We start from the raw sequence: 20308 nt of genomic DNA, 5'->3' as shown, positions 1-20308 counted from the left end.
ATCCTTCAGAGTACAGGCACTGTACTTCCCACCTCCAGGATTCGGGTCCAGCTAACCGGTTAAGTGTTCCTGAAACCCTTTGTAAATGTTACTTTGCTCACACACTCGCAGCATGTCAAGCCATAAAAACTACTTGTCTCTATTTACTCAAAACTAATCTCTGCACACAAATATGTTAGATGCTGAAGCCAATGGCATTCAAAACCACTTTTACATCCTCCCTCTATCGCTTCATGGAATGACTTACACCCCCAGATTTATACACTCTCATGGTCATACTATGCTGCTCTATCATACCACTCCAAAAAAAACATCCTTACCCCTCTGAAATCCTCTAGCTTCCTCCTCACTGCAGTGTTTAAAGCATGTGCCTCACACCCATATAAAAATGTTGGTACTACTATAATACCACTAAATTTAAAAAGAAAAACTTTTGTTTTTCTTTTTAGGTCACCCTGCCTCGGTGGCCGGCCGGTTCGTTGAAATAAAAAAGAAAAAAAACTACTATACTTTGGCACAGTCCCCATTTTACCTCCATAGGTAAGCTTTTCTTACCACCACAGTAATAATATAATCAAACTAAACACTAAACAGAAAAGGGTCATAAAGAGCTTTCCTTACCACAGATACCTCAACACACTAGCTACTTTTTTTCCCCCCTCATCTGTTCTATGATTCACTTCATCTTTGATAAACCCATTTGCTGACATGTTCATAACCAAATGTCTCAGTACGTTCCTTTCCTCCATGCTCACTCCAGTCTCGTATCCAGGTTTTATTACCCATGCTATTTGTTACTCTTATCACCTTTTTTTTCTTTTTTTTTTTTTAACACATCGGCCATTTCCCACCTAGGCAGGGTGACCCAACACCTTCACCATCACTCATATATAATCACTGTCTTTGCAGAGGCGCTCAGATACGGCAGTTTAGATGTCCCTCCAAATTGCCAATATCCTAAACCCCTCCTTTAAAATGCAGGCATTATACTTCCCATTTCCAGGACTAATGTCCAGCTATCTGGTTTCCCTGAATCTCTTCACAAAATATTACCCTGCTCACACTCCAACAGCTCATCAGGTCCCAAAAACCATTTATCTCAATTCACTCCCATCTAACACGCTCATGCACACTTGTTGGAAGTCCAAACCCCTCTCCCACAAAACCTCCTTTACCCCCTCCCTCCAACCTTTTCGGGGATGACCCCTACCCCACCTTCCTTCTCTAATAGATTTATACGCTCTCCAAGTCATTCTGCTTTGTTCCATTCACCTTTAATTTCCTTTTACAAATCCTCCCAAACTCACCGTTAGCAAGTTCTTTTCAAAAATTCCAAAAGTTTGTGTCATTGGAAAAGAGCAACTGTGTCAACTTCCACTTCCTCATATTTGTTATCATATAATCCCATACCTCTTCTCAACACTATAGCATTCACTTCTTTTAAAACCACATCTCTAAATATATTAAACAACTATGGTGGCATCACATATTCCTGTATAAGGCCTATTTTTACTGGAAAGTTTTTCTCTCCTGCATATTCTAATTTGAGCCTTACTCTTTGCATATAACTCTTTACTGCTCTTAATAACCTATTCTGTACATTTACAACATCAACCACGTTGCTTCCCTTCCTACCCTATCATATGCCTTTCTTAAATCCCAGAATATGACAAACAGTTCCATATTCTTATTTAAGTATTAGATAAGAGTACAGTGAACCCCCGGTTTACGATATTATTTCATTCCAGAAGTATGTTCAGGTGCCATTACTGAACGAATTTGTTCCCATAAGGAGTATTGTGAATTAAATTAGTCCATTTCAGACCCCCAAACATACACGTACAAACACGCTTACATAAATACACTTACATAATTGGTCGCATTGGGAGCTGATCGTAAACCGAGGGTCCACTGTACTTGGTTTGTACATCTCCTACCCTTCTTAAATTTCTTCTTTTTTCTTCAGTTGTATTTTCTTAAGTTAAGCTTCTTCAATAATTCTGTCATATTCTCTACCAAGTATACTCAGTAAGCATATTTCCGTATAATGCCTACATTCTTGTCCCCTTTTCCTCATATTCAAAAGAATTATGCATACACTGTCAAGCCTTAGTTCCCTTACTTACCTTCACACACACATTGAATCAGTACATTGATCACTCCAAAACTATATCCCATCTGCTTTCAACATCCCATCTGCTGTACTCTTTTATTTTATCCACTGCTTTATGCACTTCTCCCACATCCTTGTCTGGCTGTCCTTTACTCCATGAGATATTACTCATTCCTGCCTAATGCATGAAATTATTTTATTCTTGTCATCAACATTTAAAGAGCATCTTTACAGTACTGCCACCTCTCTTGTGTATCCTCTTTCATTTTCAACTGCCAAATCCATGTGTCCCATAGGCTTCCTCAATTTATTAAATAAATTGCTCTCCAAAACTTTTATATTATTCTCATCAAAATTTGCAAATGAAGACTTACTCATCCCTCTGCTCTTATTTTGCACTCCCTCACCATTCTTAACTTCTCTCCATATACTCTGCCTTCTGCATATCATTTGTAAATTGTAAGACCTCTTTTATGTTAAGTTTTTCTCCCTTGCTACTATTTTTACATCATTCCCTCATTCAGCCTGTGCCAACCCTCCTGCAACTACATGTCTGCTGTGCACTCCAGCACTGCATTCATAAATCTACTTCATATGCTTCAACTTCTTTCCCATTACTTGTACTCTCTAGCCCACCTTTCTCCCATTAGTTACTGATATCTTTCTCTGGTTTCCTTCCATCTATTGTGACACTCGTGAACAGTGCTTGTCCCAAGTGAAACACTGTAAACAAAAAATACTTCTTATTAAAATTATTCTTTCTTTTAGTTTTCTAGTAGAAGTTAAATTTATTTTGGAGTTTTGCTGTGCTAGTGGTAATTCTTTGTATTTTATGAAGGATCTGATAAAAATTAAATATGCAGCTACTACACTTTATCCAGATTTGAATACTCATTGTTAAATCATAAATGCCAGATTTTATGGAAGTTATATGTAAACTAAAATAAATTTCAGAAAAATATTATTATTTCCTTAGAAAACTACTAATCCCATATAGATTATTTATTAATAATGTAATATAAATATTAGTGGGAAGAAAAAAAGAGGTCTATTGAATACTGCACATATATTGTTTAGATGACACTGCATAGTTGCCATTGTTTCAAGTCATGAGATATTTTCCTTTAATTATATTAAAAAGCAGAGATACAGTATATTCTAAAGATAAACTAAACCCATGAATCACTTACTGCTGCAAAGATAACGAGAATGTGTTTTCTAGAGCTTCCACTTCATTACACTGGAGGGATACACGGATTTTTTCCTTGTGAAATTTTATTAAAGGTCAAATTTTATTAACTTACATCTGCATCACTAGTCTGTAATTCAATAAGTACTTTTTATATATGGGACTTTATATACAGAAGATGCCTATAAATTGCATGATCATAGCTCACATTTTCAATATTCTGTGATTTACTTTTTGTTTTTCATCTCCAATAATAAGGCATTCCAGAATGGAATTCATTTCCATGGTGGTGCACATTTCCATTAAGGAGAGCTGCAACAGGCAGGAAGAACCCCCCACTACCCATTAGGCAACTAACTCCATTGCTTCATTCTTTTAGCAGCCTCCCATGTGGGTCAGTATATTTAGAAGGGTACCATTCAATTTTCCCCCTCAATGCACATTGCTCAGTTTTTTCTTCTTTTCATCACCCCCCTCTCATCTCCAGATATTTATCGTGGCATACAGACAAATTGCAGGAAATGCTGGTGAAGCAAGGAAGAAAATTTAAGTGTGAAACTGCTTATTTCAAAAATGGAATGAGATACTGAAGGGTGGTACATGTGTCATGGAGACGGCATACGTGTTTGGTCTTAAGAGAATCAATGATTTATTCAATTCAAGACAATGAGTTTAAGATAAAGTCTTGTATAATAAGTAATCCTCAGTGTGACAGTGAAAAGAATGAGGGATAGGTCATTACAGCTAAATAAAACAAAGTTTACTAGATACATGGACTGAAAAACAAAGGTGTTCTACTTGATGGCCCTATTAGGGAAAAAGTGTGTGAGGAGGAAGGACAGCCCAAAAAGTGTGTATATTTAGTTGTGGACAGTTTAACTGGTTGAGATTATTATTATTATAATCAAGGGGAAGCGCTAAACCCAGAGGATTATACAGCGCCTGGGGGGGGGGGGGATGTGGAAGGCATTCAGGCTTAATTCGGGGAACTGGAGAACAGATCCAATTCCCTAAATCAAGAGCCCCTCACCAACATCAAGGAACCTTCCTTGAGGGGTAACTGGTTGAGAGTGCTCAGTAGGTTGTATAATATAAAGTTCAGTAGAAAGAGTGCCTCTGTTGATCATGGTGCCACAGAAAAGTTATCAGACAAGCAGGTATTTAATGCTGATGAGACAGGTTTGTTCCAGAAGATGCCATCTAGAATTGCTCCTAGATTCAAAGTTGCAAAAGACCATTTCAGCTTGCCTCTGTGGCAGTGCATTAGGAGGCTTTAAATGTAAGCCCATTCTAGTTTAGCTCCAAGAATCCCCATCCTTTAAAAAGAAAAGCAAAAGCAGAATGCTGTTATTTGGAAGTCCAATGCCACAGCATGGGTGACTAAGGCCTCCACCGAGTGGTTCAAGCATCACTTTATTCCTGAAGAGGGGATGTACTTGTCTCTGAAAAATCTTGCATTCAAGGTTCTTCTCATCCTTGATAATTTCAGTCAGCCTCAACTCCTGGAGTATGTGGAGACAGGTGTCACGATTCTTTTTCCACCAAATATGACAATCTTGTAAAACCACTGGATCAAGAAGTTAAGATATTTAGTGCCACTACACACTGTTACAGAAACTAGTGGCAGTAAATGATGAGAACGGTGAAATGCCAGAGTTTTGGCACAAATTTAACAATGCAGATGCACTCCCCTGTGTCAAAAAAGCATGGGATCACGTACCAACATCAACAATAAATGCCGGCTGGAGAAAAATAAAGCCTAGTGTGACAAATTATTTTACAGGTTTTTGATCACTGGAAAGTAATTTCAGGAAATTGAAGATATACAGCCTGATGACATCAGTGAACTCTTGGAGGAAGAGGATTAGTAAATGTTGAAAAAATTAAATTCCCAGATGCTGAAAGAATGATGAGAATAAGAATCCGAGCCTGAACAACCAATGCTGATTCTGAAAGAGATACACAAGTTGCTGCAAACTGAATGTCAACTTGCAGACCTGTTCATTGAAAAGGATAACGATTCATCTTAAAAGCATTGTTGTAAAGCATGTTCTGAAGCAGTCACTCTGGCTTTATCTTCTGCTGGATAAAACAAACACCATATGATGGAGTACCTGAGGACTCCATTGCAACAGTCAACTGATGACTGCAACATCATAAGATTTTCAACTTTCAACATAACATCAACCCAAACTTGAAGGTAATTAACTGTCTGGCCCTCACTAGAGTTTAGGTATTTTACAGAGCATCATTGACAAAATTAGGTAAAAAAAAAAAAAAAAAAAAAGTTATTTTTCAAAGAATTGTGATAGTAAATTCACTCCACAAGTTGCAGAAATCATTGGCAGCGCAGTTTTCAGCATGGCATGTAACCCATGTGAATTATTGTCCACTGTATTTAATGCAACCCAGATCACATTAAATGCCACAATAGGGATTTTATTTAAAAAAAAAATAATCAAGGAGAAGCGCTAAACCCGTAGGATTATACAGCGCCTGTGGAGAAGGGATGTGGAAGGTATTTAGGGTTAATTCAGGGAACTGGAGTACAGATCCAATTTCCTAGATCAAGAGCCCCTCACCAACATCAAGGAACCTTCCTTGAGGGGCCACAATAGGGAAAGGTAATATTTTACAATATTCTTTATTTAAAAATGTTATAAATAAATTTTTATGAAGATACTAAGTTATCATTAACCTACAGTCAATAATAACACTAAAGGTTACTGGTCCTTACATGTTCTCACATATAACAATGTAACCAAGAAAAATTTGTGGTTTCCAGTTTCTTTTAGCTTAGGTTATTTGAGTTTTGCAAACAGAATACTTTTTTAAAGTGAAAGTGTATGCCTAAATGCAAGTCTATGCTCCTATATCCTCTCAAGGGAAGGTTCTCTGATGCTGATGAGGGGCTCCTGATGCAAGGAATGGACCTATCCCATTTCTTGGACTGAACTTTATTGCCTCCTATTCTCCCAGGTGCTGTATGACCATTACAAGTTTAACACTTCCCCCTCAAATATATTAATATGCTCTTATATTCTCTGAGGTAGCATCCTTGCCAATTATTATCACAGTATATTAACAAAATGTGCTCAACCCATACACATCATAAATGGTCACAAGGCTGAGGGGAGCTACTGGCAAAGGAAGTGGTGCAATAAATTAACAAGGAAAGTTAATGGTGGCATGAGTCGGTGTCAAAAAGTTAGCATGTGTGTTCACTAAAAGTAGAGCTTCCAGAAAGGAAAGTAGGCAAAGTGAGAGCACCCAGGTGCTGAAAAGCAGAATGAAAATAAATCCTGTGTTCTCTAATCAACAGTACGAGTAAGCATAAATGTGCCAAACACCTCCCTACATAAAAGCTGTGAATATTGAATGGCCAATACACAGTAATGCAAGAACAGTTTCCCAAACATGAGTGGTTAGAAGAAGTCGATTAAGAACCCAACTATAGTTTAATTGAAAATAACTTCTTTACTCTAACCAGAATCCTACAAGCTCTTAGACAAAACTGGAAAACAGTTTGAATTGGGTATACATATCCCTGCAAAAGATGGACGGTAGTAGCAAAGAATTATAGACTGATAGCATTAATGTCCCACATAAAAATCTTTGAAAGGGTTTCAAGAGGCAAGATCACTAAGGGCAGTATGCGTTTAAAGCAGGTCAGTCCCGTCTCTCACTACTACTGGACTATGAAATGATCTTGGATTCACTGGAGGATAGCATGTCTATCACCTCAAGTTTCTTCAAAATAGGCAAAATTTCCTCTTTAAACTTTATAATGTCTTCACTGTAACTATTATACCTCTTGGTGCTACTGCTGATATCCAAGAGATGATATGGGGTGAAGAAATGATACAAAATATAATGATAAACACAGAGTTGGTTTAGCACTTTTTTGATTATAATAATAATAATAATAATAATAATATTATTATAGTCAAAAAGAAGTGCTAATCCACAAGGGCTATACAGTGAATATAGCCCTTGTGGCTTAGCGCTTCTTTTTGATTATAATAATAATAATAATATACAGTGAATAATAATAACAAAAGAGACAGGTATGGGATGCATATATCATGGGGCCAAGCCTCTCCCTAAAACACTGGAGAAAGAGGTAAGTACAGTGCCTGCACTCTGGAGGAGTGGGGATATTTGCAATTTGGCAATAGTGATGGAGTGAATGATAGTGAAAGTGTTTTATTTTCAGGTCATCTTACTTTGGTGAGAGATGGCCAGGGTGTTAAAAAAAAAGTCATAATGGAAATTTAATGAAACATGAAATTAAGACATTAATTACATCATGAAAATATAATTACACACTAAAAGCTGTACATAAAAAAACACTGACACATCACTTACTCTACATAAACATTATTAAACCTTCATTATTAAAATAAATATTTTTTTCAATTAATTCATAATGTACAGAAGAACCCTTGCATCCACTGATTCAGTATCTGTGGTTTCAGTTACCCATGGTTTACTGTGGCCCAAAAATACCTCTTAATTTTGCATAATAATGGTCCACAAGGGCAAAAGTAGAGAAGCTGGCAGTTCTTCAAAGCCTAAGAGAAGTCGTGAAGTGCTTCCCATCAGTGAAAAAGTGCTAATTCTCCACTTATTGTACATAATTTATCAATTAAACTTTATAATAGGAACGTATTGGACTTGTATATAGGTTTTGCTACTGTCCACGGTTTTGGTATCCATGGCAGGTCCTTGGAATGTATCCCCCTGCGCATACGGGGGTCCTACTGTACTTGCCTTCTTACATATAATTGTTAATTTTCATTTTAATAATGCTTAAAAAAAAAAAAAAAACTACATTTCTGTTTCATTTGGCTTTCTATTCAAACATGGGCTGTATAGCCCTTGTGGCTTAGCGCTTCTTTTTGATTATAATAATAATAATAATATTCAAACATGGGCTTGATAAGCTTTAAATGTACTTCCAACATCTCAACCTTTTTCTTTGTGCATAAGGTAGCATTCTCCTAGGAGAGATGGTTACTGTCCTTGACAATGATTAGTACTGACATACTACTGCAAAATTCACTATAATTTAGCCTGAGATCAAATTGTGAAAACAATAACACTAGCCACAAAAGACAGTATTATTATTAGGATAAAAACTAAGCACTAAACCCACAAGGGTCATCATTAATACAGCAAATGAAATGTTTTTATTCATGTTATAATATTAAACAACTGAAAAATACTCTTGGATTTTGCTACTTGGCAATGAGATAAAAAATCAAGTTTGCTGAATTTATGGAAGAGCATAACATTATTAAGATGAAGCAACTGTGCTCTCATGGTTAGGAGTTGTAAACTTATACTGTGCCCAAGGATGATCTGGAAGCTGTACCTTTGATTTTTTAAGCCAATTTTTGTACTCTAAAAGATACAACCTGACTTCTTCAACCTTCTGTCTACTGTATTTCTCATCAGCATTTTCATTTTCCTGCAATACAAAATATATAATTTTTTTATAAAGTATTGCAAACAATTAATGACATGTATTGTTATGAGTGATTAATACAATATACAAAATACCCTTACCTTTACAGTTCAGTATTTTCCTTCTAAATACAGCAATGAGAAAAATCATACAAATTTCACAGTTTATGATCTATGCATCTCTTACCAAGGTAGGGTGACCCCTAAAAAAAAAAAGTTAACACATTACCATCATTCATTGAATCACTGTCTTGCTAGAAGTGTGATGATGTCACAATTCACATAACCCTCTGATTTGCAATGAGCCTGGCCCATGGCCAGGCTCAGAGTAGAGAAACTCGAAATTCTTCAAAGGTACATCAAAGGTATAACCCCCTTCCCTCCAGTCCATGCACTCCCCTTCCCACCCCCAGGGCTCAAGTTCAGCTAACCGATTTCTCTCAATCCCTTCATGTTACCTTGTTCACACTCCAACAGCACATCCTCTCTGATCTACCATACATGAATTCAAGAGTTCAACTATATATTAACATTACTATCTGACTAACCAACATTTTGAAAACTTTTGGCCTATATCAACTTCTTTTTGATTATAATAATAATTGGCCTATATCAAGTTCCACAGTGGTCAAATAACAAGGAATACCATTCGCACTTAACAAGGTATTACAAAAATGAGTGCATTACTACTTACGATTTTTAGGATAAAATTGCGAGCGTTTGTCCTTGCTATTTCAAGAAGTTTGAGGAGATTATCATCTGGATCAATGTTTCTGTGGTTCATTTCCTTCAGCATTTCAAACGTGTAGAAATAATTTTTCTTCGTTAAACCATTCTTTATTAGAATTGTCATAATCTCCAGATTAGGTCTGAGGAATAAGGTATATATAAAGTAACATTGCTTTTCCATTATTTATAATTAGTACTGATTATTTTTAAAATGTGCACAGATTTGCTTGTGAAAAATTAAATAAAATGTAATATGAAAACAGCTTTTTCCCCCCTCACTAATCACATTAAAATTTTTAACAAACAAAATTTAATTACTACTTATCAGTGCTGTATGACCCTTGTGGGTTTAGTGCTTAGTTTTGATGATAATAATTATGTACTACCAATGAATGGAGAATCTCATACCATATGAAATTTGAGCTAGCAAAAAAACAGAGCCAACATATGCAGTATTTTTGTAAACCCCTTAAACCGTACCTGACATACTAGTATGCAAGTGCTGTCTACACGTCTGATGTGCTAATATGCACAAATTTTCATACCCTCAAATCTGCCACCTGCCAATATTTTTGACCTTAGCACAACGCTGGCCTTCTACAATCTATGCATACATCTGAAAAAATCTAGGGCCAGGAAGAGCCACAGTGCATCATGGTTAACTAAACAGGTGATGACCCACTGATGTACTACTTACTAATATGCCTCACTAGCATAAGTAAACAATGAAACCAGGAGCTATTGTTCCTCCAACTAGCTACCAACAAACAGGGTGTGGAAGTGGCCCAAAGATGACTTATTCATTCCAAATTTATTAGAGTTTCACGGTACTAACAGTCGAATTTGACCACAAAGCACATTGTATTTAACCCAGGATAACCTAGTAAGGTCAAACAGAGATTTATTTCCATATTTTAAGGAGTATTATACTCTGAAGCAATTGTAATATTATAAGTATTCCTTGCACATAGCATCCGAGGACCAAATTAGTAAGAAAAAATAAAATAAAAACAATTACGTGTACATATACAGTGGACCCCCGGTTAACGATATTTTTTCACTCCAGAAGTATGTTCAGGTGCCAGTACTGACCGAATTTGTTCCCATAAGGAATATTGTGAAGTAGATTAGTCCATTTCAGACCCCCAAACATACACGTACAAACACACTTACATAAATACACTTACATAATTGGTCGCATTCGGAGGTGATCGTTATGCGGGGGTCCACTGTATTCTAAGTGAAGCAAAGTCAGGGCAAGCATTTCCCCATGTTTAAAGTGCTAAAACACCATTAAACACATCTAATATAAGAAATTAATGTACGTAGTGTTAAACACTAAAAGGAATTACAAAAAGCAGAAAAACGAAAACACAAAATTTTATGGACAACTTAGACTTTGCAGGTGAAAGGTTAGAGCTCAGGATGCATTTTACACACTGGCAATTTTGCTGACCTTGAGTCCTGTTTTAAGCCAATTACACTGCTCAATTTTACCAAATTCTTAGCTATTTTACTAGTATGCATTCAGTTCTTTTGACTGCATTCAAGAAACCACCCATTCAACTATCAAAACTACTCTATAAAAAACACAGTTTGATAATTTGGCCAATTTTACAGAAAATTAACAAAGTCTCAAATAAATACTGTAGACACTAAAACAACTTTCCTCTGTACAATAATCATGTCCCTAAGCCTCTCCTACAATACACTTGCCTTCACTACCCTATTTCTCGGATAACACAATGTAACCAGGAATGATTGTCATGGTTTACAGTGTCCCAATAATTGAATCAGACCTTGTAAAAACCTATAAAACAGACTAGGGTGTAAATTGAATATTTCAGTAGAATGTCTTCCATTCTACCAAATGATACCAAGAAACTGTCAATAAAACCACAAAAACCATACCATAAAATCCCTCAAATTTGGCATTTTAGACCAAATACAAGGTCAGAGTTTTGTATTTTCCACTATGCACCGCATGAAGCAGGATTTTTTTATACTGTACACACTCACCACACAGATCCATTCTCTCGTATCTAGGGTAAAATTTACCAATCACAGCCTATCTGAGGAAACTGAGCTCGTGATGCAGATCTACGTGATGGACCCTGGTATCAATGACACAGTTCTACATGACAGTCAAAGGGGTAAAAAAAAATGTTACATTTCTTACATTTCAACAGCATGTTAGACCCTAAAAACTACTTTTCACTCATTATTATTATTATTTTATTATTATTAATACAAGATTCACTGGGAAGCAATAAACTCATAAGAGTCATATAACATTAATACAATATTCACCAAAAAGCACTAAACTTGTAACGGTCATACAACGCCTGGTGAATGAGAGAGGCAGAAGGTAATGAGATTTGATTCTAGGAAGGTGTAAAAATGAATAATTTTTTGTCCATACAGAGGAAGCAAAAGTGCACTTGAGGATTTCTGGTACATTTGGTTAACTTTTTTTTAACATCCACACTTACTTGCTGAGTTATTTTTAGGAACTGGTGAATTATGCTATTTACTCTGTGAAAATATACCCAACAGGGAATGACTTATCCTCACACTTGATCTAAGGAACTGGACCAATGCTCCAATTCCTGGAGTAAAGCCTAAAGGCCTTACATTCTCCCAGGAGCTGTAACACCCCTACAGGTTTTGCAATTTTCCCAATGAATGTAATAGTAATAATCATCTTCCCCGGCCACCTATAAACATATTCAAGAGTACCTGAAATAAGATAAGCCAAAACTAAAATTGACAGTCTTCATTCCATAAATCTAGACATTATATTTTTGAAGTTTGAATGCAATACATGTGATAAAATTTCAGTTCTTGTGTGCTAACTGAGGTATCCAGATTCACACAACTTGCATTTTGTGCATTGCTGCCCACTTGAAATTTCATTAAATTTTTTTGTTATACAGTGGACCCCCGCTTTACGATCAGCTCCCAATGCGACCAATTATGTAAGTGTATTTATATAAGTGCATTTGTACGTGTATGTTTGGGGGTCTGAAATGGACTAATCTAATTCACAATATTCCTTATGGGAACAAATTCGTTCAGTACTGGCACCTGAACATACTTCTGGAATGAAATAATATCGTAAACCGGGGGTCCACTGTATTTGGTTAGGTTAGGTTATGTATAATAACCTACATTTTTGTATAATTACCCAAAATTAACGAAATAAGGTCAAACGAATGGTTTATGTCTGGCAGTGCAAGTGTACATCAAAATTTTGTTCGTGCATTTTAACACATATGGTGAAAAAAGTAGAAAATAGGTTGTGCTTGGAGATAATGTCCACAGACAGATACAAAACAGAATCTTCATAGGTCCAGTCAAATACTTACCTAAATTTAGCTGCATCCATATCCCGTAGCAGGTCAAGTGCATTCTGAAGGTGCCGACAACCCAATGCTAGACAACCAAAAGTAATGATGTCAGGAAGTAAGTGGTAGTCCTGCATTATTTCAAGAACATCCTGAAATTAAAATTCATCAACAGAATTTGTCAGCTGTACTGTACTCATAAATATGTAAACAAATATTAAGTCTTACATTATTAGTTGTTATTTCTAAAGGATAATATTAATATAAACATTCTCAAAAGTACTAGAAAGTACTTCTATACAGAGTGATAGAATAATAGACTGTAGTACAAGAAATGCACAAGTGCTACAATCACTGGAAATTCAAAAAAGAAATTACCACATCAGTCATCTCCCATTAATGTAGAACAACCCAAATAAGGAAATATATTTATCATCATTCATTCAAAGGTTGTCTTCCAGAAGTGCGAGAGCGTCCAAATTCAACGACCCAAAATTCCCAAGCACAGCTCTGCTCCTATAACAATAAATAGCTAATCCCAAAATAGGCACAGTGATGGAATTAATGATGATGAAAGTGTTTTTTTTCTTTTTCGGGTCACCCTGCCTCAGTGAGAAAAGGTTGAAGTGTTATTATTAAAAAAAATACTGGATTATCACAAAGTAGGTAATTACATACTTCATTCCAAGCATATTTTGTATGTAGTACACAGCACTTGTAATTTTTTTTAAATATGTAGTAGAAAAGTTGTGAATAAATGGTTTAGAAAACTGACAAGCTGATCAATGAGGATACTCAAATATTACACAAGTGTCTCATTGATTATATAGCAGATAGGTTATATAAGAATTAAAAATATTACTAAGTAACAGGAAAGCAATCCACACTTTTAACCTATAACTTCTCTTATTCTTCAAATTCCTGCACTTTTGTCCTTTTTTTTTCTCCTGGCAAAATAAAGCATTGCATGTATGTAATTAATATAAATTGCATGCAGTAATACATTAAGTGTACACTAGTTTGCAATGGAAATTCATGCACCATCAGGACTGACATACCTTTGCAGCCTCTCCATCTTTCCGAAAGTTGCGTTTACGAATAAGCATGTTGCAAAACTGTGTATCTGGAGTGAGGCCAATATCTTTCATGGATCTGAGCAGCGCCTTAACAAAAACAAGATTTAATGTATAAATATAAAACAATGAATGTAAAGATAACAGCTCTCATAAAAGCAATTTTTTCTACTGTAACAAGTGTGTAGTTTTAGAATAAAGAGCTGGGTAATTAATTTTTTTTTTTAATTTTATTTACAAATCACTAACCATTTGGTTATTCATAGCTTTAATCATATTTCATTTCTAATATCAAATTTACCCTATCAAATTTACACTGCTATGACCAATTCACTATCGTATTGCATACCGGTGCAGTGCTGTATGACCCTTGTGGGTTTAGCGTGGAGCTCTGATTGTAATACTAACAATTACAAACCGGTAAATCACTGGTAAAACAAGTATAATTATTCAAAGTCTAGTTTTTCACATTCCACACATTTCATTTCATGTAATGAGCTGACTTTTAAACAAGAATGACACACCATACAGATGTAGATTAGACACATGTGCTAAGTGTTTCACGTGTGTCTAATTTATCACACTATACAGATATACACAATTCACTAGTATGGTGTTTGTGAAGGAAACCGATGGAAGATTAAAAAATTAAGTGATTAGGAATAATATACCTACTGAAAAAAGATATACTGTATGTTAAACAAACAGAGCCTGCTTAATTGTGAAAATCTACTAGAGGCCTGTGTAAAAGTTAAGGATATTCATAATGCAAAATGTAATAATCAAAGGCTCATGGGTTTTCAACAACATCTCAATCATAGATACCAGTAAGGATAATTACCAAAGACTCCCAACTTTCTTGCACTGAAGAGGGAAACTGATAGGTTTCCCCATGATATCTTTGATTAATTGAGCTGTGGTACCTATTTGTGAGGTTACCAACACCAAAAGGCTGTCTGATCAGACCACCAACCAGGAAGCCTGGTCATAGATTGGACCACATTTTCAGAATACTTCTTGAGTCGGCTTGTTTAATTCATGATGAGTGCTAAATCCATGTGGGTTATTCAGCACAAGACGTGGTGGAGGATCAATCCTCCATCTGCTGAGCATGAGACAGGCGCGCTTCCTATTTGCACTTACCTATACAGGAAGGTCCCACTCTACAGTGCCTCACTCTATGGAGTTTTGCTAATGCACTGGTTTTCAATTATACCCATTCTTCATTTATTCAGACTTCCTACAATAAATGGTTAGTAGATAACAAACTATCATTACACCTCGGGAAAACTGAAGCCATTCTCTTTAGCACGAAACATAAACTGAGAAGGGTAAATAATTTTAATGTTCAGTGTAATGGGGAGCCCATCATTTTGGTTTCATCAGTAAAATAATCTGGGAATCCCCTTTGACCCATGCATGTCAGAACTGATAGGGAACAGTGTAGTAAAGAAAGCGAATGCCAGACTGAAGTTCCTGTATAGACAAGCATAGTGTCTACCTACTGAGGCTCGCAGGACCCTATGTCTAGCCCTTATACAATGCCATATGGATTACGCTTGCTCTTCATGGTGCTCTGCCTTGACAAAAAAACTGAAAGATAGACTGCAAATCACCCAGAACAAAATCGTAAGATTCATCCTGGGGCTGGGACCAAGAGAACATGTAGGCCAGAATGAATTACAGCAGTTGGATATGCTGAATGTTGAAGACAGAGTAAAACAACTGAAGCTAAATCATGTTTATAAAATTGCTCACAAACAGTGTCCAGAATATCTTGCTGTCAATTTTGTCAAGGTTGGGAACCAAAGCAATCATAGTACTAGGGGGAGAGAGCACAACTTTATAGTACCCACAGTCATTGGCCAGGCTTCAAACAGCTTTTATTGTACAGCAATAAAGGAATGGAACAGACTACCCGCACATGTGAAAGCCAGTCATAACATGAACCAGTTCAAGAAGAGTGCCAAAAGGTGTATGATGAATGTAGCTACAGAAAGGGAGGGGAATGATTTTCTATTTTTTTAGCTAACATACGTGTAAATTTTACCTTATTCTTAGTAATGACCCTCGTATTGTAGATAGTCTTAATGACCCTCGTGTAGTAGATAGTCATTTTAGTATGATAATAAGATGTTATCTTCATTATAGAAAAATAAGAAAATATTATAACCTTTATATTATAATAATAAGGTAAAAGGACCCCAATGGAAATAAGTCACTCTGTCTGACTTTTTTGGGTTATCCCAGGTTCTCTACACATATGTTGCTATGTATGATAATTCTATGTAACTGTATTTGTGTATACCTGAATAAACTTACTTATATTCACCACTCACTATAAGCTAAGGACAAAAATGCTTTAAGGTAAGTAATGTGTGTACTGTATATGCATTTCTTAGGCCTAGCTCTATCTCTAACTTATCAGATTTTTATATTAATTTGAAAGTGAAAAAAAGGCTAAGATTCACTTTACAGCAGCAGCCCTAACTGCTGAATAAGTGGGGCGCTACTGTATCTTGAATCTGTTATATCTCTTACAAGGAATCAACACTTACTTCCTCAGCCTCTGTGCTTGCAGGCAAAGAGTCCAGAAGTTGAGTGGCAGTCTTCAAATCTGCTTTTACTCGGTCACGTGACATCTGTTCAAGTATACCCCTGGGGCCACCTAAAAGAGCTAATCTGAAAAAATATTCAAAAACATTACTATTTTACCAATATAGCAAATAAATTAAGACTCATTTAAAAACCTAACAAAATACAATGAATAATTCATTTCTTTATTAATAATACACTTGCCTATAATGCCATGAAATGGTGATATACAATTTTTCTTTTTTCAACTAGCCGGCTATATCCCACCAAGGCTGGGTGGCCTTAAAAGAAAAAATGAAAGTTTCTTTTTTTAAATTTATTAATTTATACATGAGAAGGGGTTACTAGCCCCTTGGCATAAAATAAAGAATGACTTATTTATGTAATTCTAATGAAGAGCTGCATATACTGATAAAACATTAGATAATAACTGTTATATAACAGTTCAGAAAACCAACAAGCTGACAACTGCAGCATAATTGTTAGTACTCCTAGGTAGTAGGTTGGTAGACAGCAACCGCCCAGGGAGGTACTACCGTCCTGCCAAGTGAGTGTACAACGAAAACCTGTAATTGTTTTACATGATGGTAGGACTGCTGGTGTCTTTTGTCTGTCTTATAAACATGCAAGATTTCAGGTACATCTTGCTACTTCTGCGTACACTTAGGTCACACTACACATACATGTACAAGCTTATGTATACACACACCCCTCTGGGTTATCTTCTAATTTCTTTCTAGTTCTTGTTCTTGTTTATTTCCTCTTACCTCCATGGGGAAGTGGAACAAAATTCTTCCTCCATAAGCCATGCGTGTAGTAAGAGGCAACTAAAATGCCGGGAGCAAGGGGCTAGTAACCCCTTCTCCTGTATATATTACTAAATGAAAAAGGAGAAACTTCCATTTTTCCTTTTGGGCCACCCCGCCTCGGTGGGATATGGCCGGTGTGTTGAAAGAAAGAAAGAACTGTTAGTACTGCCCTGTTTGCCATTGTGACTGGTGAAATGTTAACACAAATATACAGTGGACCCCCGGTTTACGATCAGCTCCCAATGCGACCAATTATGTAAGTGTATTTAAAATAAAAGACACAAGTGCAACTAATGTGACATTTATTGTGGCAACGTTTCGCTCTCCAGGAGCTTTATCAAGCAATGGCTTGATAAAGCTCCTGGAGAGTGAAACGTTGCCACAATAAATGTCACATTAGTTGCACTTGTGTCTTTTATTTTACATATTGTCGGTAATTCTACCAACTTTATTACAAGTGTATTTATGTAAGTGCGTTTGTACGTGTATGTTTGGGGGTCTGAAATGGACTAATCTAATTCACAATATTCCTTATGGGAACAAATTCGTTCAGTAATGGCACCTGAACATACTTCTGGAATGAAATAATATCATAAACCGGGGGTCCACTGTACACAATGGCAAAGTATTTAACAATTTTTTTTTATTGACGAATTATACTGAAACCAGAACTGAATAACTTTATTAATGAAATACGCCATAAAATAAAAATGAGGAAGTATGGTATTTTATGTCCCTTACCTAAAGGCAGTATGTTTCATGAAAAGTTAAAAGCTGCCTACCTATTCCAACCAACTAAGTTAGCAAATTAAAAAAAAAAAAGTTTATATTTTTTGGTTACGACTTGGAGTGTGCCCAAGTACTGGTATGGGGGGTATTGGCTAATTTTAATGTTGTATTAATATTGGTAGAATTACCAACAATATGTTAATTAAAAGGACACAAGTGCAACTAATGTGACATTTTATTATGGCAACGTTTCACTTTCCAGCAGCTTTGTCAAGCCTTGACAAAGCTTCTGGAAAGTGAAACGTTGCCACAATAAAATGTCACATTAGTTGCACTTGTGTCCTTTTACTTAACACAATTTTAATGTTATCTGAAGAGAAACAAAATTATCAGCATCAGTGAGTATCAGCTAATTCCGATGGTACTGTATTCAAATTATCATAACTGATTATTGGCTAGTTTTCATAGTATTGGCATTGGCTTAAAAATTGAATATCAGTATTGATAACAGTACCTGTAAACAAAAAAAGTGGAATCCTCCCATCCATAGTTATGATCAGAAACAGTGAAAAAGGTGATCACTGTAATAAACTGTAGCTAATTTTTATAGGTAAGAAAAAGAATATAAAATATAAATATAACATTAAGAATGGCAAGAGTCTTTAGCCTATGAGATTAGTTGCATCAACTAGAGTATGAAATTAAGAAAATATAGTGTCCAGTATGTGTCACAATACTTTTCCAAGGTATCCAAGCACAAAAGCTGAGAATAGCCAAACAAAAGCCTTCAGTAAGACACATATGCAACAATTAGATATCTAATTGTTGTACATGTGTCTTAACTACTTGTTGCTTTTGTATATCATTGTTATATTCAAACAAGATTCTAATGGACTATATTGTAATTGTAGACTAGTCTTCCCAAAGAAGCACAACCATGCTATGAGTTGTTAAGGTTGTAGAAGCATTATAACAGTGATACCCAACCAGAGTACTGCGATTAAACGCACTGATCTGAGAGTTTCAGGACTCGCTTACCATGGGTTCAACCCCCCCACCCGTTCCCTGATTTATTTACTGTGGTTTAATGGAAGACATGTACAATGCTGTTAAAAATATGTAAGAGATTTCCACTATGTCTATGGTGTATATTAAGTTTGTAATATACAAATAGGAGAGAGGAGCTTATGGTGACATTTTGGTCCAACCTGGACCATTTACAAAGTCATTTACAAAGTTTACTTTCTCCTATGTGCAGGTTATTTGTGTATTGTTTAAGTCAGGTATTGTGCTTTTTTTGTTCTTTAAGTTCATAACCTTGTTTAAAAAATAAGAAATGATGATGAATATTGTGAGCAACCTGCTCTTACCTGTCCTGTGGCTGATCCAGTGGCCCTAGACTCACAACAGTTCCACTTGTTAATTTTTTCCCTAATAAATTGGGTAATACAAGATTCTCGTTTGTATTAACTTGTATTTCTCTCTCTATTTCAACCATGGTATACATCTGCTCATTTAGATTTTCACTAGCATTATGGGAATCTTTGCTAGTTATTTCTGCACATTCAGCCACATATTGAGGACTACTTGCATTTCTTGCCAAGGAAGTATCTTTTTCATTTTCATTTTCTATAACCAGGACTTTTTCTGTAAGTCTTTGCTTCTTATTTATCTCTTTCGTTCCTTTATTGGAGATATCTGCATTCCCTACCAGCAGTTTTGATGTTAACTGTGGATCTCCACTACCACAATCCTTGATACAGCGTATTAAGAGATTGTACGAATAAATATCTGGAGACAGCTTCAGCTCACGCATTTTTCTCCAAACCTGTGACAGAAATAATAATAATAATAATAATAATAATAATAATAATAATAATAATAATAATAATAATAATATATGATGATTTGATGATGACAATGATGATTTGATGATGATGATGAAAAAACATTTATGAATCACTGTATCTTCCTCTAGGTACAAATCAAGTTTATTTTACTATTAACCCTTAAACTGTCCAAGCAGATCTACGTTCATATGCGTAGTGCTCCAAAAGTAGATCTACATTTTTTTATATATATTTTTTTTTTTAACAAGTCGGTCGTCTCCCACCGAGGCAGGGTGACCCAAAAAGAAAGAAAATTCCCCAAAAGAAAATACTTTCATCATCATTCAACACTTTTGCCTCACTCACAAATAATCACTGTTTCTGCAGAGGTGCTCAGAACACAATAGTTTAGAAGCATATACGTAT

General features: G+C 35.7%; 2 protein-coding genes across 12 annotated transcripts in view; one reads left to right on the top strand and one right to left on the bottom strand.

Annotated features, from left to right (window-relative positions):
* Positions 1–3074, top strand: part of LOC128691776 (A-kinase anchor protein 9) — a gene marked incomplete at its 5' end in the record, with an annotated part of 128610 nt that extends 125536 nt beyond the window's left edge. The window contains 1 exon segment of the transcript XR_011394112.1: positions 450–3074.
* Positions 3075–6324: 3250 nt separating this feature from the next.
* LOC128691846 (pentatricopeptide repeat-containing protein 1, mitochondrial) overlaps positions 6325–20308 on the bottom strand; it is a 32141-nt gene continuing 18157 nt past the window's right edge. For 10 of the 11 annotated variants that reach the window (XM_053780773.2, XM_053780763.2, XM_053780765.2 and 7 more), the window contains exons 6-11: positions 19424–19881; positions 16479–16602; positions 13906–14010; positions 12869–12999; positions 9466–9640; positions 6325–8775 (exon numbers count right to left, since the gene is read on the bottom strand). In XM_053780773.2, the coding sequence (XP_053636748.1) occupies positions 8602–8775; positions 9466–9640; positions 12869–12999; positions 13906–14010; positions 16479–16602; positions 19424–19881 (1167 nt within the window). In that variant the 3' untranslated portion in view covers positions 6325–8601. The remainder of the gene's footprint in view (positions 8776–9465; positions 9641–12868; positions 13000–13905; positions 14011–16478; positions 16603–19423; positions 19882–20308) is intronic. The other variant, XM_053780774.2, reaches the window with a different exon arrangement.

Source organism: Cherax quadricarinatus, chromosome 75 (genome assembly GCF_038502225.1).
Source record: "Cherax quadricarinatus isolate ZL_2023a chromosome 75, ASM3850222v1, whole genome shotgun sequence".
NCBI classification, from domain to species: Eukaryota; Metazoa; Arthropoda; class Malacostraca; order Decapoda; family Parastacidae; genus Cherax; species Cherax quadricarinatus.
The sequence above is the reverse complement of the archived record's forward strand: the minus strand, read 5'-3'. Positions and strand labels throughout refer to the sequence as shown.